This window comes from Haliotis cracherodii, unplaced genomic scaffold (genome assembly GCF_022045235.1).
Source record: "Haliotis cracherodii isolate W230 unplaced genomic scaffold, xgHalCrac1.p SCAF_3, whole genome shotgun sequence".
Lineage (NCBI taxonomy): Eukaryota > Metazoa > Mollusca > Gastropoda > Lepetellida > Haliotidae > Haliotis > Haliotis cracherodii.
Window position 1 is genome coordinate 5,435,101 of NW_027266286.1, and position 26,065 is coordinate 5,461,165.

Sequence of the window (26,065 nt, forward strand, 5' to 3'; positions counted from 1 at the left end):
GGATATTAAAGTAGTGTATTCTCTAAATGTGCGCAAGCCGAAACTGATAAAACGATACGAGTTGTTTCCCTTTACATGACATGTAGCCACGCCTCCCTAAATTTATTGTCAAAATGAGCAATTTACACGATAATTAGATGTTGGTTGCCCATGAACAGCTTTGATGTACATGTAAATATATTTTATAAATGTGTATTGGAAGTTGTCATCTTTGTAATTTAATCAGATATATCGTAATCGCTGTCGGTGTGTCTATTTCGTAGGAGGATTTCGGCCATTTACTGATTGTTCGGCTGCTCATATCAGTTGTAAGGAAAAGTGAACATGACCATATAAGGCGCAGAGCCTATCAACACGCGGCGAAAGAGGTCACGTTTATATCAAAAACGGCATATTTATATTGTCTAACAACGTTTGGAATAACATTCATTTGGTAAGAAAAGTGTGTGGTAGAAGTCTGATCAAGTGACATCGTGTATTTTCATATTTTTCATGTCTGTCAGGGTGTGAGTGTGGGAAGTCGTAATTTGCATTACAAAAGCCCCGCACATGCGCATTCATTGAACAGCTGAGAAGCGAGGGTCGTGGCAACTTGAAATAAGACAGAGAAAAAATCTGTGATCCCAGTTCAGTCGTCAAATCGGTAAGTGACAACATTCATTCGGGATATATTTGTCAGTTTACAACATATTTTCATTTATTGAAACGATCTGTATCTTTGGTAGGTGAAGTTACAGCAAATTTTTGAACTGCGTATGTTGACCTTGTTTGATCGTTAGCTCACTTCAAAAAGTTTTTCCCGTTACTGAAAGTGGGTGTGGAACGCGAAAATAATGGATGATATTAGAATTTATGATTGAAAATAGTGTGAAAAAGAACTTTCAAACAAGTGTCAATGAAAATGGGTGACTGTCATAACTTTTGAACGTGGGTGAGAAGCCTCGTGGCACAAGCATGTACACGATTTGAGCTGCGCGTCACAAAGACGGTCCTTTGTTCGTCTTTTCGGCGGTAAAATGTACCCTTTCATCAACATGACATCACCCTCATGAGAGTCAGAGTGAAAGAACAATCATTTATTCTATCAGTAACATATTTTGTTGATATATTTTGTGGTCCAGATTGTAGGATGTCGGCTTCTAAACAACCGAGACCTTTCTCGGCGGATGCATTTGCTGTGACCCAGTGACGGCTGCATAAATCATGAAAATGAGATGGTGTATAAATTTAGCCGGAATCTCCTAAGCTAGGTCAGTTTAAGTTCATCCTTACCAGCGCAGCAGTTGGGTTTTGCGTAACTCTTCAGTTTGGATGTAGTTAGTCTGTGTTATTGACAAATGTCAATTTGAAATAGACAAATTACTGACCATCGAATTATCATACATTGTTACGGTAAGTGTGTTAGAACGGGTGTTGTTTGTCGAGCACACTTTGGGCTCATGATTTTATCGCGAGCGTACCAGGTGAACTTACTTAGGGCGTTGAACTCGAAGTCTCAGATACTAATTGTACTAAGAGATGACTTGTCAGTGACGATACTGTCAATATCTGCACATGGACAGACGAAATGTGTTATGTGAAGTAGAATGCCTGGGAATGTGAATTTCATTATGATAGTGCTGCTCGACGCGTGAGCCGGTGGTGTGAGTAACCCAAATCTGTGGGCGTTTGATTCATTTTGTGAATCATAATGAACTACAAGTGTCATTTCACCACTTCGTTGTAGTATCTTAGTTGGATGAGGCTGTGTCTAAGGCTGTGCATTGTAAATTTCAGGTGTGGAAATTACCATAGGCAAGCATCATGTTTAGTTTCCACAAGCCAAAAATCTACCGCAGCATCAATGGATGTTGCATTTGTAGAGCAAAATCATCTAGCTCCCGATTCACTGACAGTAACAAGTATGAAGCAGAGTTTGAGAAATGCTTCCGAATTCGTGAAGAGAGAAGTGGCGAAATCTGCAATGCTTGTGTATTGTTAGTGAAAAGATGGAAAAAGTTACCTGAGGGCACCAATCGTCATTGGAATCACGTAAGTTTATTCACATTTGACAAATATTTATTTCCACCTCAGACGTGCCACTATGACAATATGTTGATACAATGATATTGATATCAGTAGATCTACATGTATATTATTCACAATAATATTGATATTTCATCTGTTGTGGTCAGTACCATGAAGGACATTTGACCTTTCAGTGGACGCTATTCATGCATTGTTTTAAAATGTTACACTTGTAAGAATGTTTATGAAAAATCACATACCATAACAAGTACCATTGCACTTGCTATTCAGCAGTAGTGTAAACAAAGCAGGGTATTTGACATGTTTAGATTTCAAATTGGTTGGTTGTTTTACCAAGGTAAGTAAATCAGGTCAGTAATTAGTTGTCACTTGTCTATGTTTTGACAACTAACAAGCTTACGTAACAGTAATGGTTGACTTAATGCTGTGTGACCCCTTGGCAATCCTACTGAGGGATAAAATGAGTCATTGTTTGTCATGGGTAGATTCACCCAGATGACACTACCTTTGTTGATGTGGAACAAAGCCAGTTCGGTTGTCAAGTTCATCAAATTTATAGTTACATTTGCTGCTGTATTAATTTATGACATAACTGCATTTATATTTCGCGAGTCATAGTTGTCAGGTTGTTGAACTATACTTCCCTCATTAGGCCATTAGACTTATGTTCTAGTGTCGTATTTCATGTAATGGTATCGTAAATGATTTCTTGTTTACCTGAGTTATGACAATAGAATTGTCTAAGATCTGGGATTTATTGCTTTCTCCGTTTCCAAGGGTCATGACATTATCATTGTTTGCTGTTTGTAGCCAGGGAATTTTGCGATTGGTTTGGCCTCCTCAAACATTTCTTAAACTTTTTCTTCCTTTTTTTTTAGTTTTTGGCCGAAATGTAAATCTTATTTTTCCCCCATCTGCTAAGGAATGTCAATGATTGAAGGCAAAATACTTTTACTGAAGTTAAATACATTGCTTCAAACAATAATTCAGAAGCAGGTTTCATTAAAGTTAAAATAATTTCTATGTATTTACTGTAAATTCATTAATGTCATGTCTTATTTTGCCAGCAGTGGTTGTTGTGGAGTCCTGACTGTTTTTTCATTTCATCTCTTTGGCAATACATGACATATTTCCCTTTTTGGTGCCACTTTACTTGCTGGTCTATCAGCTAAAATTTATGAAATTCCTGCTAAAAATAGAACGGTAAACCGTTGCATCAAATCATGTGCATGTTTCATCACCAATCTGTTGTGAAGAAAATGTCATTATTTTCATAGCCTTCCTAGCAACAATTCCGTTGCATATTCTGAATTTGCAAGAACTAAATTTGAAAATTCAAATATCAACACAGTTGCAGAAATTGTAACAACGTTCGTTATATCTCATGGAATTTCACATCTTTCTACTTGATGCTGTGAGGTGACACTTTGACCTGGTGTCAGAGGCAAGTCAGGCGAAGTATCAAGAGATAATGCTTCAAGTAGCTAATGCAGTAAATACTACGAACTATGTAACCTACATACTTCTAAGCCATGTTGGTTGGTGGAGTGTAGGCTAGAGTCGGTCATGTGGAAACCACTACTGAACCTTCCACTGTGACCTGGGATGGGCCGGGGAAAGGGTCTGTTGGCTGTGGCTTATCATTAGGAAAACAGCATCTATAGAAATGTATGTTATGATGCACTCGGCAAGTATTTTGACATGTACTTATGTGACACCCACGTGTTATAACATGACTGGAATTTTTTGTTCGGAATTTTGCGGTCAACAAGTAAACATCTGAGAGGCGTATTTTTCTAAACATGTGCATCGAATGTGATAAACAAAAGATTATTGTTACAGAACTAATCACTAATCACAATCCTGTCAAATGAGACCTGATATATATATGTATATATATGTCATTAAAGTGTCATTTGATGTAATTAAGGGTCATTATCCCATAATTAATGGTAGCAGTCTTATTCAGTTTGTTTCATTCCCTGAATGGTATTTTGAAATGTTGGAACAGATTATGTTTGATAAGCTAAGATGTCTGCCAGCATAACAGCCACAGTGTATCAGATATGACAAATGTTGATGCACACCACGCATGAATCCATGTTATATGTTTAGCTAGCCTGGGGCTATTACATTAGATGTACATGTAGATACGCAGTATACCACGTGTAGCTTAGTGGAATTCCAACCCGGCACACTCCTCAATGTCTACACAGCCTTCACAGGAGGTGTAACCCAACACCACCCTCATCAGTAGATAGCCCTCTCTCACATGGCAGAAATGCCATACATATACATGCATATAGCAACTGCTCCTGCTCCATAAAACGTCAGGTTTTGTGACGGCCAGCTCAACATTTATTGCACTTTTATACAAACAATCAACAATTTTGGAGCGAGACTTTGAGTCACTGTGAATTGGTTACTCCCACCAACACTAAATCATTTTTGACACCCAATTTATAAGTTATAAATGTGATGCTTTGTTGAAGGAACTGTTTTTGTGTTAAGTGTTTTCAAGGATCATGAGGGTTAAGTTATAATTTTGTGTTCTTTGTTTCTCAAGTTTATGTATATCTTAATGAGATGGTAAACATGTTTTGAAGCTGAGGGCGTCAATTTCGACACCCTAGAGTATGCAGCTTGTATAACGGAAGTAACTGTGAGACGTAGTCAAAGGGTTTTCATTGGTTGTGTAGGAGTGATACTCGGTAAACAGCACTTGTCATTCAATGTAGGTCACAACAGCTGGACGTTATGACAGTCAAATTTGATATTACGAACAACTGAATACGTCATTGTCAGCGAAGTAGCAACATGGTATTGCCAATAACAATAACATTCAGCGAAAAACCTCTTCTTGGAAAATTCCACGGCTTGGTAATCATTCAATATTTGTATATGTATTACAATTGTATTGATAAGATTGAAGCTTTATAATGTTTATTTTAAGATAGGACTTTACCTGACAGGAAAATATTTTCAGTAGTTTGTATGAGTGAAAATAATTGCCTCTATGGCTTCACTGGCCGAGTGAGTTGTTCAAATATTAATTATTTCTTGGTCAGGTTTGTGTACAAGAATTTACAGAAAGACAATGTGGAAATTCTTTGAATGGATTATGACTGCATCGGTCATTGACACTGCTACTGCAATGGTATTTTAAACCGATAATGGCTTCTTAATTATTGATCATCAGGTCAGAGACTGCTCTTTTTGCCAGTTTGTTCACACAGAAGCCATCTGTTAGGATTTTTGTTGTCTCGACAAGGATTGTTCACATTAGTCACTATCTTTCAGCTGAGATTGATAACTTGATACAAAATAGGTTTTATCAAGTTTATACTGATAAAAACATTGATCTCTTGTGCATGATTAATAAATGTACCAGTATGTGATTTAGAGCCCCTAGAATGAAATAAGAGTGAGTTGAGATTGATTTCTTTATTGAAAATTGTACCAATATTTTCATGTCAATGGTTGTGATTCTTTGAATAATTACTGAAGATTGTATGAGATAGGAAGAGCTGGTTTGTTGCTTGTAAGAAACAAATAAGGAAAACTGATTAAGATTTATCGATGTTTAAATATAACGTAACAAGACATCCCTATCTACACTGATCATAGCTGATGGTGCCAACTGGCTCTCCAGCAACTTCTAAACTGGATTGAAAGTTATTTCAAGCGAACATATCCTTGACTGAAAAAAGACACTTCTGCCTTCCTACCAACCCTCATTTTCTGTGCCATGAATACGGAACCACAACATTTAGTTTTTCTGGGCTTAAAGATTGCATGGCACTAACTGTCACTTAGGATTTAATTTAGGCAACAACCTGCTTTTCAACATGCACACTAGCGATACGGCGAAGTCTGTTTGAAAATGGCGGTGTATGGAGCCGTTTGCTTTTCCAGCCCTAGTCATACTGTGGGTATTTATCGAGCAAATGAGAAAGGCACTCGGTGAATGCAGAGGTCATGCCCTCTGTGAATGAAAAAGAAAAGCTTGATTATTGTGGAATATGTCAGTACTTGATTTGGTGTTCATGTCATTGGCTGGGCTTGGTGACAGATGAACATTATCTATGCATAATTTTGACAGATATGAATGTCTTTTTACTAATGATCGTCATTGATTGGTGGAATCTGTATTTGACCTGTCAGTTGACATTGTGTGTCTACCATGTTGATTACATCCATACGTAACATGCTGGTGGGCTGTCAGCCTGTCTGAAATCTCGGGGTGTTGACACTGAAATTGATGACTTGGAGTCAAGACCACTTGTCAAATACTTGTAGCTAGGTAATTGGGATTTACAACTCGCCATTCAGTCTGTGTACATTTCATTTTCATATAAATATTGGTTTTATCTTTCGACAATTAAGTAAGTGTTAATGATCAAGCTTGTTAGAGTTAATGTCATCAAAGCAAAGAAGTGTTTTTTAGCAATTCCCTTTGAAGATGTTCCTGAAGACTGTGTAGGTACTTTTGTCATGTATATTATCTGTTTTGAACAGTGTCTCTAAAAGTTTTTGGATCTTGTCAGTGTTAGAAATTGGCACTAGTTCTATAGTCCTTGCCAAACTGCTCAGTAGTTAAGGTATCCTAAGACGAGTAGAAATTTGTCCTTTTTAAGGGTTTTGCCATGTGTTATCATTATGAGGACTAGTGGGCTAAAACTGTTAGTGGGTGGAAAACATTGAAATTTGGTGGAAATCTGTATTTCAATGATTCCTCCAGATATGGAACCCATGATCATCATCTAATTTTCTAATGACACTTCCTTGTAACGTAGGCATGAACGAAGGATAAACTCTCCTAGACCTGTCGGCCATTCCAGTGTTATCGCTTCGAGACATTCAGGCAGCCTAACCTAATCTGTCTCTGGTCAGTTGATGTTTCAATCAGTCAAAATCTCAGTGGGCATCTGCATAACCAATTGGCTCCAACCACCAGGAGATAGGGAAGCACAATTGCAGCTTTCAGACCAAATCACTGTATCGCATGTGCAAGTTTCGAGTATCGCCTTGTATCATAACACTGTCAGGCAGGTTTGATGGATGATACCCAACTGCCATTCTGGACTGTCCACTTTATTGTGGCCAAAGTCTATGGGTGGATGTCTAATTTTACTTTATAATGAACAATAGCCGCTAATCAGGGGTTTGACCATATCCTGCTTTGCACTGGGATGTGCCAATCAGTCGCATGGCCTCGAAACACCATAGATGGGGTCACTGTTAGTGAAGATGGCCCCAGAAGGTCAGAGGTCATGTCTGCCTTGAAAGGTTAGAGCAGTGTATTATGGAATGTGAGAAGTCTGTAGCTGGGATAATGGGAAGGGGGACCTGGGGTGGTGGAAAGAGGGGGAGTTAGACAGATGATGCTGAGGATGATTACAGAGGGGCAGGATGGGGCTAAGATTAGTTTGGCTTTAGAATCTTCTGAGACCGGGCAGCAGGAAATAGAGATTGGTCTTTTGCTGCCTGCAATTACAGATAGTCCCAGTTTTAGTCTGCGGTGCAGTGTGATTAAATTCCCAGAGCAGAGATAGCAAGTCAGGAGCAAATAAAAAGAGTTACTAGTTGAGCTTGCCAAAAAATGTCATGAAAATTAGGCAGTGTTGATCAGTGATTTTGTTTTTTACGATGATTATATCATCATTGCTATGAAATCCGATGACTTTCTGACTTATCAGAGGGATTCGTGACTAATGGCCACTATTTGTGTGCAGGCAGACTGATTGAATTGGTAAAAGTGTCTTTTTCTGTGCAGTCAGCAATTTTGCCGTTAGTTTGTGTGCTTGAGAGAACATTTATTTCTGAATTCCAGAAGTAAATGGGATCTGTCTGGGTGAAAATGAAACGGTAACATGTAAGTTGGAGTGCTCTAGAATTATGTTTCACTGTTATACCATCACAAAGTAGAAATGGAAAATGGATTTGTTTTAGCATGAAAGTCATCCTTTGCAAGTAATGGAATGAAATAGGTCTGTTATGATAACTAAAACAATATAGATAGAAGAACATCATCATATCTTCAGGTAAAAGTGCCATGTAATTTGATAACCTGGTAGGCTCATGCTTGTATTGGCATGAATTCTTGAAGGTAGCAAGCATGGTCACACAAGTGATGTGGACACTCCTAATGGCTATTTGTACAGCTTGTCTGAAGGAATACTTGTAATGGTGGCTGTGATAGTTTCCAGATGGGCAGCCACTGACCCACAATGGTCAGTCCTAGCTAAGTAGTAGATGGGTCGTTACGCCAGAACCTTTGTACATGCTTATGGTAATGTAGCTGCAGTTATGGTTGATAACACTAATGGATTTATGCCATTCAATAATGGAAACTATCATGTGGGAATGTGTCTAGTAATGATCAGGGCAGTTAGTACAGAGGTTCATTTGTCACAAATTGTTAGTGACCAATGGCCAACTGAAACTCATATGCAGGCTTGCGAGTGGAACTTAACACTAGACCATTTCTGTGTTACTAATTAGGAAGGAATTCCTACAACCAACCTGATGCCAGAATTGAAGTTCGGTCTCCAGCAACCCATACTTGCCGGAAAAAGGCGACTTTGCTTGTCGTAAGAGGCTCCAGCGGTCAGGTTCGCTGACTTGGTTGATGCGTGTCATCATATCCCAATTGCTTGGATCGATGCTCATGATGTTGATTACTGGATTACCTGGTCCAGACTCGATTATTTACCGACCGCCGTCATATAGCTGGAATATTGCTGAGCATGGCGTTAAATAACAAACAAAATTCAGTATGTATTTTCTTATTTTAAAGCTATTCCATTTAGTCGAAGTTCAATCCCTGTGCTCTCATTCAATGCCTGGTAATGTTCAAATTAATTAATTTCACAGCTTGATGTGGGAAATAGCCAGTGATGGATGAGATTGTTATATTGTTGGTTGGTGTTTGGCTTGGGGGTAGTTACATATTCAAGATGGCTGCTGACTGTCATCTATCTTGATGACCATCTGTGACCCCCCCCCACCGCCCCACCACCTACACCACCTCTGATCCTTATCAACCATACAGGCGTGCTAATACCAGCAGCCAGCATGGTCTGCATGGCACAACTTCCCAAATAATTCAGCTGTCCACATCTTTGAAATGAAGACATGACACTGTCACTATGAACGAACACACTAAATATGTATCCAGAGGAAAGTTGATGATTAAACATGATCCATGTTGAAATGTCAAGGTAGTTTACTATACCAGGAAGATAGCGGTATGGTATCACTTGTGACCTGAGTGCATGTATATCAGTGTAGCTGAATTTCTTTAAATAAATTTCTTGCACCTATTGGTATTGGTTCAATCTCTAAAAAATGTTGCTTGGTTTGTTGTTTAATGCCGCACTCAGCAATATTCCAGCTATATGACAGCAGTCTGTAAATAATCGAGTCTGGACCAGACAATCCAGTGATTGATATCATGAGCATAGATCCACGCAATTGGGATTGATGACATGCATCAACCAAGTCAACGAGCCTGACCACCCGATCTCGTTAGTCGCCTCTTACGACAAGCATAGTCGCCTTTTTAGGCAAGCATGGGTTGCTGAAGACCTATTCTACCCCGGATCTTCATGGGTCTCATGTATGCTATGAGTCAGTTTCCAAAAATTAAGTCAAGGGGTCCTGTAAGTTTCTACATTCAAATGCCATAGGAGCAAACACAAGGACCCCCTTGATTTCTAAAACTGTTTTTTATAGATTTAATAGTATATTACTGGTTCTGGATGAGCACGTTAACGATTTAAGTTGAGCTAGTCCACTGCTCAATTCAGACAAGGAGAAAACAAGTTGTCCTTCAATTTGACACCAAATATCAGGACAGTGGCCTGTCTAACCCTGGATGGCAGTGGTGGGAATGTTTCATCAACATTAGCGAAACTTTATTATAAAAGAGGGTTTTGTTTAGTTAAATAAATTTACTAATTTGTCTGTAATCTTAATAACCATCTTTATCATGTCACTAAGGATGTCTTTAAGGAGAGCCCAAACAAGCCTAAAACTTGAGACAGTTACATACTTGGTGTGATAACACCTATATCTCATGTCCACATCCATACAAGGAAGTGACCTGTAATTGGAGTAAATTGGCATCAAATTTGGCAGCTGGTGATACATGGGGGAGGATGTCTGATTATGCCTCATAAAACTGACATATGCAGCAAGCGATTATGGCCAGGCCAGGCCTCAATTCTCTCCCTGTCCCCTTAACATAATAAAGGTTTAGGGAGAGCCAGTGGCCACATGGCTGGCAGATGGCAGGGTCAGGGTTTAGCTTTAGGGATCTACATTGCATAATAAACCAACCCCCCTTTACCACTCCCACCCTTGAAGTAATGTGGCATCCCTTGACTAATTAGCAGTGCTTGGCTGATTGCTTTAGGCTTCAGTGTCTTTAGTTCACGTTTCAGTAACTGAATAGGTCTTCATTAGTATTGTGATGTAACACAACACGAGTCATTGTGTCTTAATTGTCTATTGTTCCCACTGGTGTTTTGTTGTTGTGTTAATCTTTGTACTTTGCATCTGCATGTGTACCCATCTGGTACAGGCTGGTACAGAAATCTCATGATACTGGCTTGTCAGTCAGCATTTATTGTAGACATGACTTTGCCTATTGCAGCACCACTTGGGTACAGCTTTGTGTCATATTTACAGGAGATGAAACCTATACAAACTTGTACAGAAATTGCTTATGACAGACTGATATTGGTATGTGGAAATTGCAATTTTCAAAAATTCTGAACAAGCTCTTAAAAGGAAGTGTAGTCATATTTAAAAATAAGGTTGATGGTCATGGGTCGTACTATTGCAACAATAATAATAACAAAATATTAAAGAGGTCCTTGGATTAAAATACTACACCACAAACCTGGAAGAAAATACTGTCTTCAGTTTGAAGACTGAATGCCGATTGTAAATTTAAGTGTTGGGGAACAAAGAGATAGCTATCAGTCTGAATCCTATTCATCTAAATTCATTCATCGTGGTAGCATTTGCCAACAGTTGCATATTGCATGCATATGCACTACAGCGAGGGACTGTGACCGGCGCATCACTGCACGCCTGTCCACTCTGTAGTGCATAAGTACTACTGCCTCTAGTACTGTCTGCCTGTTGAGTTTATTGAGTACCAAGTCGATCGATGTGTTTATTCAGTGCCTCACTGACTGGTAGATTGCCGTCAATGGATCTGGCATCGATTTATTCAAAATATTATGTGGGATGCTGATAGGGCAGTGAGTCTCATGCACTTAACATTCATGGTGGCTGAACAGGACTAAGACTGGTTGGTGAAGGCGGTTGCTTTTGTGCACTGCCTGTGTTTTGCAGCATTGTCGATAATTTTCAATTAAGAAGATTCCCTGCAAGTCTTGAGTGATCCCAGTTTTCCCCATAGCTTTACGGTTTTCAAACCCTGTTGTATTGATCTGAAAGCAGCATAATGATATTGTCACGATTCATATTCATGCATGCTTCAGGTAGAGCAAACCACACATCTTACCATTCTCATTTCATGTATGGCTTCTGGCCAGTGAATTGAAGAAGTAACTGAAGAACAAAAGGCCATTTTACCTGCTCTGTTAGTCTGTCATACAGACCCTGAAACAAAAACAAATATATCCAATACAGCCCATGCAAGTCTATAATGTTTGGCAAGTCTAGATTACTGCAGTACCTGAAAATGAGGAAAGTCTCTGTGCTCCTTTTTATTATATTTTATAACTATAATTTAACAACTGTTTTTTTCTGTTAAATATGTTCATTTCAGAGACTAGATGTTAGTCTCATTCTCTGTTAAAGCAATCTCGACTTGATCTGTTAGCTGACACTTTCCAAACCATTAATTGCTGAAATTTGCCTTTTTATGAGAAATGTCTCAATAGTCCTACTCAAGCAAGGTTGATGGTTTTGTAAGGCTCTGCACATGCATGCATTTTGATGCACAAGAAGTGAAAATCCATATTTCCATGTGACAAACAGCAAAACATTAATAATGGCATTGAGAGCAATGACCCACATGAAACAGATGTCTATGACACTTTGTAATAGAGAACCTTCTGGCTGTTGTCTTCCAGTATGAGCACGAGACCCTCACAGTGAATTCTTTATTCTCTAATGGGTATAAAAATCAATGTAAGGAGGAGGCTTCCTGCTTGGATGTGTGTCACTGTGCTATGGGCTTAGCTTCAAGAAAACCCTGCTATCGAGCCAAGATGCATGTAGCCATCGTAATTTGACGTTGCATTGCCAATTTGTGGATGTTTTCGAGGCAATATTATTATTAGAATACTACAAGCTGCTTTTGTCTCGTCTACAGTTATTACACCTAAGGCAATTTCAGGCCATGTTCTTGCCAGGACAAGGAAATTGTGTAGCTATGGATATATGGTTGTGCATTTTCTTCATTAAAATTGTAAGAAAACTGTGATATTAAATGACATTCAGTGTCATTTTAGGACCTGTAGTATCAACGAGTGTATTGATGTCAACTTCAGTGTTTCGGTATAGAAGCTCGTACATTTATCAAACAAAAACTGAAACATTGCATAAGGGGACAATGAAGTTGAAATCCGTAAGTCAACTTGGTCTCCATTAAATGATCTTCAACTTGATGAGGGTGACATTTATATGCACATTTCATTTCCTACCATGATAACAATTTGATTTGGTTTCTAAAGTAAAATTTTTAATACTGGTTTACATATAGTGATTGTGATTTAGGGGGTAGGCTTTTGGATGGGAAACACCCTGAAGTTAGCACTGGCAAAAATGGAACCTCCCCAACCCTCCCCTCCTTTTTTAAAAAAAATATTTTTTTGAAAATCCTGGATCCACAGTTGAGTTGTTTTAAAAACAAATCCTGATGGCCTTGAAACCAAGCCACTGGGTGATCAACATGGAGGAAATTGAATTCATCAATATTCTAGAATTATGTCTGAATAGTCTGCCTAGGTTTGAAAGAGTTGAAAATCAATACTTCTAGCCTGGTATCTGGACCAGGAATACAGGCCTACTCAACCCTCCATGTGGCTGAAATTTCCCCTTTTGTTTAGTCTGGCCACTGGTCAGTGGGTATTGAAAACACTGACCAAGAAAAAGCTGTGTTAATCAAACAAGGCTGACCATGTGTCCAATTGAGGGGGAAACATGACCTAAATAGGGTCAAAAAGCAAGGGCCAGGAAACTTCAAGATGGCTGCTAGCTAAGGTTGATGAAGAAGCGAGCATGTGAACTCCTGACCTTCCTCAGTTGTCTTGACTGGCCTTGATTGGCAGGCAAGCCTGTCACCTGAAGGAATCCTCAAATGGCTTTTCAACCTGCAAAATTGAATAATCCTCTTTCTTTGGTTTCTTGCCTTGGTTAAATCCATCTGGTTTGAAAATTGAGTTAAGTTGAGTATTAGCTGGGATGAAACATAAACATAGGTAATTAAGATGTTTAACAGAATTTAACTTAAATGAACTTTCCCAAAAAAATTTATTGTGTAAATTTGTAAACGAACACTTGATCATTCTTTGCTATCAATGATATTCTTTCTTTTGGATTGGCTTTACAGAAATATTTTTAGCTTAGCAACTTCCCTTAATGCTATGCTTATGTCTTTTATACACATTATGAGAACACCCCAATGGTACATGAAAGGTACAAAAAGATACAAGCTTTATTGTGCCAAAGTTAGATGTAGAAACAGTGACAACAGTCTATCAACTATATTACAGATACATGATAAGTCAGGATTACAACACTAAATACCAATACAAAATATTATGTTATGACCTGGGATAATCTATAATAAATATTTCAGATTGCATGTCTACTTCATTCAACGATTGGAAAAAAATAGTAATTTGGCATGATCTACAACATAATCAGGCTAATGAATACAAATGAGGGTGAGATGGAGGTTCCCTGGAGAACAAAAGGAAAGATTTCTTTCTCTTTCATTTCCTGTGTTGTCCCCTTGTTTGACCAACTGATAGATGACCCCTTCCCCTCCCTCTCCCCCTCTGTCCTGAGCAACTGACCGACCTTTCCTAGGTGTCAGCCAGTGGTCACTCTCCCAAGTGAACCCACGCTACTAGTTCTAGTTCGCCAGTGACCAGTGCTGGTGTACGTGAAACAACACAGGTTCACCCTAGGCCTGCCATTTTGCTGGGTTGATGGTGTGTGAACAGATTGACCATTTGTCATTAGACATGATATGGGGTGGCCATCATATTCAATATTAATATCAGTATTATTGACAAGTATTTCAAGCTTAATTTGCACCTGCATGAGATTATTAAAATCTCTAGCAAGGACATCCCTCATCTTGGCCAAGCCAGCAGGGTGGGAGCACTATTGTCAATATTTCATACGATGTTTTTCTGAATTATGTGTGGCACAGTTGGAGGATGTTCATGATAGTCCCTGACATGCAAAGTCAGCTAGACCAGTAGAGATATCGTATAAGAACATCCTCCCTGTGAAGTCTGAAATTGATGCAGTCCTAGGAAGTGTTAGAAATTTATGATGGAGGTTAAGAATCCTTGTCAGTGATAGAAAGTATGTGGTCTCTTCAGGGTTACCCCAAACTCACTCGCTCACTCCTGTATTGGGTTGTACAGAGTTAGGCCACATTTCACATGGCCATGTAGTCATCATTTTATAATTCAGATATTCTAAAAGCATATTCAAAGTACCCAGTTCTATTAATCACCCCAAGGGATCCCAGTGCAGAATATCACAAAATGGCTGCTCAATTCAAATAAGAGAAATCGCTTCAACTCAGACTGGCTGTTCGTGTGTCATCATCGTACCCTGATGTGCCACTGAGGTGCATTTACTCGAAGATAAATCCATGGTTGTTTGTAATGCTATCCTTATAATTGGCAAGTTTAGATATATGCGAACAGTCGAATGATGCCAGTCTTTTATGGGGACAAGTTGTTCTTATATAATCTAGAAATAAGTATTTAACTAATAATCATGGCCTTAGATACTTGTTCATGTCCAGGTGAGAGACCACTGTGACACAGCTGTAGTATTGCAGACAGACTTGCACAAGTCTCTAAGGCAATAAATATTAGTTTAAATCATAATTTCAAGATTATGTAAATAATATGAACAAGTTGTTCCTATAAGAAACTGGAGTCCTTACTGTTGACCTATGTACACCTGCCTATTAGGAGGATAGAATTACTACACTTCCATGGACGTATCTTTCAGTACTGCTTCAGTTGGAGCAAGGCTATGTTGCAGACTACCATCAGAATTAAACTCATTCATGGTCCCAAACCAGGTGTATCTGTAGACACAGAATATATACATTTTGTATGCATGTACACGTGAGAGTTTATCACGGCAGACAAGCAGTATTCCAGCTGCATCACATCAGCATGTTATTAGGTCTGGGTCAGGCACACCTGGTGCCGGACAGCATAAGCCCTGATCCAGGTTCAATTACCCATACCTTATCCAACGTATTAACCTCCAAGCTCCAAAAGGCACCCCCTGACCAACTGCAAGGCATAGATACAAGATCTTATTGCACAAATGTTTCATGTAGTGACATAGACAATATTCTATAAACTATTTGAACAGATACATAATTTGTCAGGATAACAATACAATGTTTTATGTTATGACCTAGGATTATCAATAAGTATTTAAGATTTATATGAGGTTGTGTACATGAAAGCAGATTATTTTTATGTTACCTGGTTCATTAGTTTAAAAAAGTAGACTAAATATTTCTCTGTGGCGTTTTGTTAAATAATCATTTATCAAAGTAATTTAGATTTAAACAAGTGCCTTACATCTGAATATTTATTACAAATCAGTAAGTAATCTTTTATAAGCGACCCCGACTAAGACCGAAAATTTACATGACAGTCAATATTTTCTTGTTTGTTTAACCAATTGTTTTCACAACAAATAACAGTGTTGAAGGGTTTTATCACCCCAATGAAACTATTATCCAAAAGGTTTTAGTTTTCATCAAAGTTTATACTGGGTTTGTTCCCTACTCCTCGATCTTGGGCAATGATTTAACCCAATGTGTATGGTTCTAATAAATGCCCCCTATTGTTAACTTTCAAGGTGTGTGAGGTGCTAAATACGGTGAATACGGTATGTAAAAACTCTTTTCCGTGTGTTTCCAGGCTTGATATTGCTTTAAGGAGGACAAAAGGCCAAATAGTTTCACCTACTCTGTTAAACTTGTATTATTGTATTTGGCGTAATAAGCACCTATGGCGATATTTGCTAATATATTGGCTAGTGAACAATCCTAGTTAGCACCCCTTCCGATTGATCAATGTACACTTATCTATTCGTTTGTATAATACAAACTTGTGTGTTATATGAATTATGCACCCTGAATTATGGGCAATTCAATTCTGGAAAATATATCTGTCATTTATAATATACACAGACTTTTCTTTTGTATCATTTCAGGCTGTCAGCATAAACCACGAAATTTACAATCTTTCTACTTTGTTTTTTCTCCCACCAAAATTATATTCTAATAACAGCACCGTAATTGTAATTTTGAAAGCGCCCTGGGCGCTTACTACGTCAAATACGGTATCAGCAATCATCACATCACACAATGATAGAATAGAAAGGTGAATGATGATGGATGTCAGAATCGCAGCTTTATGCTTCCTGTTATGAAGACTGGGACACCTCTGCTTTGTCCTATCCGCAGGTGAACTAGGTCTGACAAAGGTGGTAAAGATGCCCGGAATGACAAACGTAAAATATGCTAACATGACAACAAGGTGTTACTGTGGCCATTGAAAGCTGGGGGGCAAAGTTTGTGGGGCAGACAATCTACCAAAGTCTCATCACTGATATCCAACAGGTTCTGGTTATGGGGGCATTCCCTTCCTGTCTCGTTTGTTTTGAAAATAAATAGCACCAGTCACATTTATCAACTGATGGAAAGAATTTTCCACTTTTGTCATTTCATTACCAGTTCAATTTAGGTAGGAATTTTCTGGATGTCCACACAACACAGCATGCCGTGCCCCCCCCCCCCCCCCCCCCCCCCCCCCCCCGGCCGAAGCTACATGCTTGGCAGGTAATTGGCAAAGATGACTAATTGGCTATGAATTGAATGTGGCATGTTGACAGGAAAGTAGCATCCCTTGATAGGATGGTCAGTTGCCACACACAGCCGTTCAGCTCAATAATATTGACATCTGCTGTTTGAGACTACATTGTGATTGAACTCAGCAGCACCCAAGATAACCTTTCTGTAATGTTCATACCCAATGAAAAACAATGTGAAGGAATTTAAAACATGTTTCGTAAACAGATTGTTGTCAATGGTATTTCAAGTTTTCTGTTCTACTCTAGTTGAAAACTGAATTCCTTCAGTTAAGACATTTCTCTAAAGATGTTGACAAGCGGTAAAAATAGTATCAAGTTCAGTCCAGTTCAGCTGCATCTTCTGGAACTGGGAAACTCATCACAGTTGTACATTCCTTTGAATACAGTAACAAATATTTCTTGCATACTGAAAAAACTCCTCTGACCTGGTAAGATCTATTTTGGGTAAAGAATCCTCATTATGAGTGGAGCATGTCTACTCCAACTTTTCCTTCTGCCAGGTGTCGCTTAGCAGATGGCGTACATGACTATCACCACCTATTTCGACTTACTCTTCAGCTAATCTATTTCTGTAGCAACATCGCCATCAGGGCCAACGACCTGCAGCATAGGCAGTTGCCTTATGTCCGTTCGGCCCAGTCCACCAGACTAACACCTCTGCTCTGAGGTGTTTGATTCAGGCTAATATATGCATGGTGGAATTCGGTCAAAAGATGCAGGTTGCTTGCTTTGTTGGATTGACCTGATGGATGCTGTATTGGCAGGAAGCAATTCGGTCAAATTATGACTAGTGGCAGGGCTTAAGGATAGCCATGTTAAATGATCCGATGGGGGACTGCTGTACAAACAAACCGATGGTGAATTCCCTGACTGGTTTGGGGCACTGGGTCTTTTATGGTTGTTGTTGAAGCATCTGCTGTTGATGTTTCTTTGATCTGGCCAATATGGATTGTCGTTTAAATCAGATATAAAGAGGTTTGAATACAACATTAACATTTGTGCTGGTTTAAATAGATCACATCTCAAGCCTGTTACAACTTAAATGTAGGTGTTTCAAAATGTATATATCCCATTCGTCTGCTTTGTCAGCATAATACACAGATTTGAATATGTTCGGGTTGATAGTGGAACAAACGAATTGCGACTGTCAACACCTTCAAGATCATTTTACTTCTTGCCAGGTTTCACATTGTTCACTTAGAGATGGTAGAATGGTTAGGCTGTCTAAAGCTGAAAAAACAATGGAAAAAGTTTCCAAAAATCAATGTTTTCTTGTATCCCTCTCAAGCAGTGGAGTTTTTGCTGCGGCAATATTTACATGCAGTGATGCAAGTGTTTAATTCAATGTCAGTCGGTGGACTAGGTTAAACCAAGTGTTTCTGTACAGTAAGAAACAGAATATCAGCCGGCCAATACTTGACACTACAGATTTCATGCTTGTTCAAAGCCAGCCCTCGAGTCTGCCAAGCCACCATTCTGAATATGCGAGGCCCCAAATTAGGTTGCGTCTGCCGACAGTGGGAGAAGAGAGCCATCAGATCAGAGGGTGAATGCCCTCCAATGCTGCATTATAATTTCCTATGCAGCTCAACTCGTCTGCCTCGCACAGAGGGCTGTCAGCGGATTAGGGGCCATGTCTGCAAACATCGATGCATGCTCCAACCATACTAATGCATTTTGTGAAGAAATTTGCTGTTATGCTGAAACGATCTCGGTGTAGCTGCATAGGTATCTGTGAGCTAGTGTTACCGCCAGTTTTAGTGTCCGACAGTCTATTAATAGCCCAGCCACTACTGTGGTCAAACTATTCTGAGGCAGGACAGATCAATACTAGCTGGTAATTGATTCTGTGGAAGCATGCAGACTGAAAACTGTAATTTTGTCAGATGTAACTTGCGCTGTGATAAAAAGCACATTGCTGTCTAATTTTCTTGTACAAGGAAGAGCATAATTCATCAATAGATCATCCAAGCCTATCATTACCTGTCAATTTCAAAGGAATATATATTTAGTAATTATTAGTTTTGCATTTCATGTGTGGTGAGATGGTTTCTTTGTCAGGCATTAGAGTATCTACAAACAGGCAGAAAATGAGATATTTTCTGGCTAAATTTTTAAGGCCACATTGGGCTGTTCAAGGATGCCATGTGACTGATTGTCAAGGCATTCCGGATTGAAATTGCCAGGCTCAAAATTACAATGTGGAATAAATTATCATTAGCATAATGTATGAAGTTGAGAGGTGAGGTGTAACATTAATAGCAGGATTCATAGGAGTGAATAACTGGGAGCCGACTCTCGGGAGAGCGTGACCTTCACCTCTTCAATACACATGCAAAATATTCAGCCGTTTGTGTCTGAGCAAAGGAGAGGAGTTGGTTGGGATGCTGACTGCAAACAGGGCACCTGTTTTGACAGTGGGTAAATGTCTGCGCAGATGCAGCAGCAAGCCGTCAGTTGCAGCACCACGTGTTGCAGCAGCACCACCAGCGGCAGCCACCTCGCATGCACGCTCAGCCTTACATGTGCACTGCACTTGCTCATGTTACTGTTTCTTCAACTGCTGCATTCTTTATAAACATTGACTCACAGGGAGCTGGTTAAAACGTAACTTGAGTGGCTGCCGCTTGACATGAACAATGAGTTTTGTAAGCGTGATAAATCTGCAAATCTTTGACTGTACATAGTGGCAGTGGGCCAGACACAGTGGGTCAGTGTGTTAGTATGTCGGTCTTACCGGCCTGCCCCACGGCTGGCCAGCAGGCATGTAACGGTACTGTAATATAGGATCGCTTGCATTGCATGGGGGTGAATCTGTTTCCTGTCAGGCCCCTCCCCACAACTGTTTACCCCCTGCCCACAGTAACACCGGAGACACCTGGCCACCTTTGTTGCTCTTCAAACCACTGATAGAGGTCAATCATGGCAGGTCAAGGGGTCCTTGTAGTCGTCCCTCTTTCAAAGTATTCTATGATTCAAACATGCTTACGTCAGATTCATGATTCCAGGGTTTTATTGGATTCTCCTTTATTCATTTCTTTGCTATTTCGTCTTTTCCGTTTCGTCTGCCTTTACCTTGTCCCAATTGTGTCTGGCACTGTTTTAGTGTTCCTTTCTTCTCGACCCCTAGTAGGCATAGACAGGGCCACTAGTAGTTACAGTCTAGACAGGTTTGTTGTTCAATCCCCAAAACTAGTTTTTACATACCTACTTGTTTGAAATGAGCTTTGGACTTGCTAGATATGAACAGTACCACGTGGTATCTGCTTCATGGGTGTAGTTTCAGGTTGGTGCCAGGGTACAATATGTGAAGCCCATTCATGAGGTTGAATATGTGATATGGCTTGATTATTACTTATGCCACACTCACTCATTCACTCACTCATTCACTCACTCACTCACTCATTCACTCACTCACTCACTCACTCACTCACTCACTCAACATTGTTGGTGTCCACTCCTCCCCCCTGCCCCTCCATCCCTTACAACTTCCTCCACCCCTTCCTCCATCAAAACAGAGCCGTGCGCGCACTACAAACTCTTTGTTCAACATATGTGTATATCCATGCCAGTCATCACAGGTCTAATTAGAAAACTACTCCTGGCACAATGTCAGATTGTGGAGTTTCCATTCAGTGATTTTTCTGGATCGTTTTTAACGGGACCCAAGTTATCCAAGACAAACCCCATCACAGAAGAGGTAGTGTTTACAACCTTCACTCATTCACAACTTGCGTTGGACCCAGTCCAGTGGTAGCGTCACAATTGCCAACAAACTGTTTGTGTCTTGTCTAGAAACGGAACTTTTTCCCTTGTTTCCTGCCAACTATGTGATTGATACTGATGTTGTAATAAAAGTAATATATGTTTTCAGGAAATTGTTATGTAGTACAAATTCTATGAATGATAACTGAATCTTTGCAAGAGTGATGTGGTTACATTTTTTTGTGAGTGAGAAATATGTATAACATGACACCTAGGCAGTTCTCACATCCTCCAAGACGTACACACACATGATGCGGGTTAGTGCACACAGAACATTTGTCTGCAGTGAAAGTAAACAAGTTCGCTTGACAAACTTGCATGTACCTTTGAGGTTACCTAGCAATATTTGTTGTGTGTTTACAGGTAGTGGATGCTCGAGCAGGTCCTGGCACTAAGTCAGCCCTCAAGATCAAGAATAAGAGTCCACTCAAGTTCAAGAAACACAAGAAGATCAAGAAAAACAAAGAGAAAAGAAAAACTTACAGCATTCCTAGTCCCAGCCAACTCTCAGATGAATTCTCAGGTGAAGATTTGGGTTAAGGAAGTCTGGCCCCTATTTGATCTGGATTATTTAAGGGTGGTTGGGTAGCCTAGTGGGTGAAGATGTGTGCTTGTAATGTACAACCACAATTGTTCAAATCTTTGTTTCCCTGTGTCATGAACACTCGCTCACTGATCTATATTAAATATATTTTGTATTTTGTTAATAAAATTAGGTTGGGTTTCATGGAAAAGGAAAGATATGATTAAAATCTCTTCTTATGCATCACATGGATTTTTTCTCCGAAACGTTTTTTTCTAGTAATAACAAGTGAGTGCAGCGTTTTATGAGGGAATGTGGTCCTGTCGATTGGGCCAAACTGATGGTGTCACATGATACGTCTGGGTGATAATTCCATCACAGCATGTGCTAAAGTAATTTTCCATTAGCGTAACCCCCAACCAGAAGACATAGATGGTCATGAAAGTTCAAACAAGCAGAGAGCCATCCTCCCCTTGGGAATGTGTTAAGAAAGCCTCATGTTTCAAGGAGCTGGTGTTCTCAGATTATTCCCACAGCCCCACACACACCTTCCACAAAATAACACTTCTCTGTGTAACCTACTGTTGAATATAAGGCTTATGTTGGAATTTACACCAGAGACCCTGGGACCCCTTGAAATGCAATAAGACAGTGACGATGGTGTGTAAGGGTTTGTCATCTCCCTGCAGGCCTGTGCTTGTTCAAAGTTAGTGGATTTTTATTGCCGTTGAGTACATTCAGTGAATGTTTACTTGTATAAAGACCAAGCACTGCTACTTAAATGCATGCTTTTTGTTTCTCTGTGCTAAGCTAAAGATAAATGTATTCATTTTATCATCTCTATATAAAATCTGAAATTATGTTGATTTTTTTACATAACGGTTATCACAAGTTGTTTATCAGCTGACAGTTTTCTATGGGTTGCTAGGCAACAAGGGAAGTTAAAAGCCAAACAGATGTCGGGACAGTTTGCAATATTAATATTAAAATGCTATCGCATACATATTACCACACATGCAGATAAGACAGAACACCCACTCCCTGATACAGCCTGAGGCATCATGACATTGCAAGCAACATGTGCATGAACATGTTAGGAGGGGGAACCAACCCATCAATGCAGCATGGAGCAGCAGGTTATAACATGCCTCGTCATCCACTCCCACCATATCATAACAATAACCCAGTAACCTCACGCAGCTATCAACAGGGTTGTGGATGAAGCCTCTCTGGGCTAAATATGCAGGACGGGGGTCGGTAGAGCTGCTTGCTGCACTAGCTCCATAGAAACCAGACCACACCCTTTCTGCATATTTCAGTGGTGACTGGGACTCGGTGGGGGCAGAGTGCTACCCACGGTTACTGTTCTCTGTGCTGAATGAGGGTGGTTGAGGGACAGCTGTTGGGAAATCGGAAACTCATCTGCCGTTGTCTGTTCGTTAGTGTTACCGCTGATGATCGTAAAAATGTTGGTTTGAACACAGCTATGCTTCAGGGAATAGCAGCATTCATGCTTAATTTTGACATTGAGACTTTTTTTTAACCTGTTGTCTGTCATAATCCCTCTATATCCTCAACGTAAGATGTCCATGAAAATAAATAAAGGAAATATAGTTACAGTCAAACGCCTAATGTGATTGATTTCTGTAAGTGGGAAGGTCGATGTAATGGAGCCATTCACTACCGTACACCCATGATTCTCATTAATCCGGACATTTCACTGTGAACAGTCTGGAATAATAGGGTTTCATTGTGCATGTATTACAAAGCCCATTGTTGTCACATGTTTGAAAACACAGAAGGCAGTTTTAAACTGAAATATTGAGGCTTTCTCCAGCTGGTTGACGCCAACTAGGCAGTTTCAGTTTTGAATTCTGGCTGAGTTTACTAAAAATGAACATGGGTCAGGTCAATTTGTGAGTGATAATAGAAACAACATGTGTAGGCTCCAGTGGAATGTGTGCCCAGATAAGTGGCGAAGTGTATGAGGCTGTGTGGATTATAGTCTATACCTGCTCTCTTGATTTTGGGAGAGTGTTTGTCCTGCTATTCAGAGGTCCTGTGGATACTCATGAATGTAGATGAACAAGAGTTTTATACCCTTCCACTGGCCCAGATCTGACTAGATTTATCACATAGGTGTCTCGGGATAGATCTATTATTTACTTTCTGCTTGTATTATTTGTGGCCAGATGTGTTATTTGTGTCAAGTGTGACTAAAATAGCTCAAGAAATCTGATTCTTGATTGTAAGAAGGTTTACGTTCAGTGACAATGCAAAGTGAAATACCCAGGTCCTAATCCTTAGGTCCTAATCCTTAGAGTCTGGGGCATTAATCCTTATTGTCCGTACGACCTTTCTACACTTCCTGTAATGATTACTAAACGAAATACGTATTATAAAACAAAGTCATCAGGAATTCTCATGAAATTATAATGAACATATACTAATTATTTATGTAACAAAAGACGATATAGAACAGCTTGTACAATTGTAGGTTCAGTTCATGCTCTTTGTGAAAAAACATTTCAATCAAATGTCAGGAAATTATGAACTTTGTTTTGACCACTTTTTCTTTGTGTCAGCAGGTGATGAGACATTGAGTCAAAACGTCTCATTTCCTCGAAAGCGTTCCCTGAGTCTCAGTGACGAGTCCGACAATGAGGATTCAAGGGATAGCAGCAGCTCCAAACACAGGAAGAGATCTCCCAGTCTTGCTCGTCCTCGAGTCAGCTCCTTCCTAGATCTCAGTTACTGGAAAAAGTGAGAAGGCGGCCATTTAGAATGGTTTATTTTTTATCCTTGTACCCCTTGTACCCCTTGTACCCCTTGTACCTCATAAAATTTGTTGTTCAATGAGTTGATATTTGTTTGAATAAATGGACAGTAGTACGTAACTAAATTCCTTTTGAGTTTCAGTTATGGATTAAACTTTTGAATTTCTAAATTATATTTTGTCACATAACATTAATGGAGTGATGAGGGGTAGTTAAGTGGTTGAAGTATTAGCTCATTACCTTTGTGTAATTCCCAGCATAGATAGCTACAATATGTGAGGCCCTTGCTTGGCGTTCCCAGCATAGATAGCCACAATATGTAACACCTTTGCTTGGCGTTTACAGCATAGATAGATACAATATGTTTCAAACTGTTTCAATACTTAGAATGTCTGTTTTGTTTAGGTTGTATATGACATTTTTTTGTGTTGTAGAACTCAAGTGTGTTGTGGAATCATCTTCAAGGGATTAAATGGAGAAGTTTTACTGGACCCCAAATTGTTGAGGCCCTGTTTCTCCTGTCGAGGAAACAAAGTGACCACGAAGACAGAAATACATCGCAGCCAATCAGTTGAGACTGAGAGCAACGCAAGTAGCCAGAGCTACGGCGACAATGACTTCCTGGATGCTCGTGTGACAGCAGACCAAGACTGTTCTGCATCCTCCATGACACCCAACTTCTCTCTAGAGAGACTCACTTGTGCTGCTTCGAAACTGGAGGCTGGCTTTACACACAGAGCATTGGCAATGGAATGTTGAAGCCAACAGTGATCTGATTCAACGTGAGGAAAACATCTCAGGAAATCCTTCCACTTCTGCACAAAGAATCTGCCATTTGCCATTTTCTTTTGTAAAAAAAAACAAAAAAAAATCAAACCATTGTCTGCTTACAGTGTGAGAGTCTTGGATAGTACGCGTGTGCAAGTTTCTGAATGGATTATGATGACTTGTGTTTGCTCAACTGCCTTGTTGCAACGTAGAACTAAACAGTACCTCTGTAGGTTTGCCACGAGAAGTTTCAGTTGGAAGAATAAGGGTTGTGAACTGTTACTCTCCTCTGTCAGTTAGCCAGTGAAGCTGATGACCCTAGTGGATACGTACAAAGTTCACAGCTGCGGAAATATTCCTACTGGCGCTGAGGGGGATGATGCCTAATGGTCTATTCCATCCTCGTGTACCGTACACCGAAAACTTGGTGGATCCAAAGCCTGCCTTCCCCAAACTTGCTGCCATTGAAGGGTTGTGTACATTGTTCCATTCATCAACGATCCACTCTTGTCAACTACCAACCCTATATCAAACTTTGCAATTTTGTAACAGTCTTCATTTACAGTTCACAACCAGCCAGTAGTGGCATTATAATTATTATTTTGTCGGAGCCTTTTCCGTGCAACGACTCATGGATCAAAACTGGATGTTGACTCTGTGTATTCGCTGCTGATGCTAGCTATTCAGTTGACGAAACAGTTTGGTGCTTTCAACATATATTCCTGTGCATCAGTGTGGCACTTTCTTTTGTCCCCTCTGACTGGGGTGCTGATGATGTACAGCCCAAAGCCCTTTTTTTTTAATTTTTTTTTTTACAATATTCATTTACATGATCTCGACCCCAAGGGTATGAGATTACTGCTCACAAGGCGTTCTCGGTCAAACCAAATATAAGAAGCAGTTGTCCAAATATCATCGAAATATTTATAACGAACCATCATTTCATCTTAGCTAGGGCAGTGTTAACGATGAGGCCAGTTTAATTTATTCCGGAACTGTATTCCCTGACATTGTCATAATATTGCAAAGACTACATATCAGCTTCATCTGAGTGCATTCTTCGTCA

General features: G+C 39.7%; 1 protein-coding gene across 2 annotated transcripts; it reads left to right on the forward strand.

Moving 5' to 3' along the window:
• The first annotated feature begins 356 nt into the window (after nt 1–356).
• On the forward strand, nt 357–26,065 carry LOC139476053 (SIN3-HDAC complex-associated factor-like). 2 transcript variants are annotated; one of them, XM_071259290.1, is made up of 5 exons: nt 357–643; nt 1,777–2,031; nt 21,295–21,454; nt 24,043–24,217; nt 24,666–26,065. In XM_071259290.1, the coding sequence occupies exons 2-5, from the start codon at nt 1,804–1,806 to the stop codon at nt 24,988–24,990; spliced, it is 888 nt and encodes a 295-aa protein (XP_071115391.1). In that variant the 5' UTR covers nt 357–643; nt 1,777–1,803; the 3' UTR covers nt 24,991–26,065. The 2 variants fall into 2 exon arrangements, with proteins under 2 accessions (XP_071115391.1, XP_071115390.1); XM_071259289.1 differs by lacking the exon at nt 357–643 and adding an exon at nt 1,237–1,392.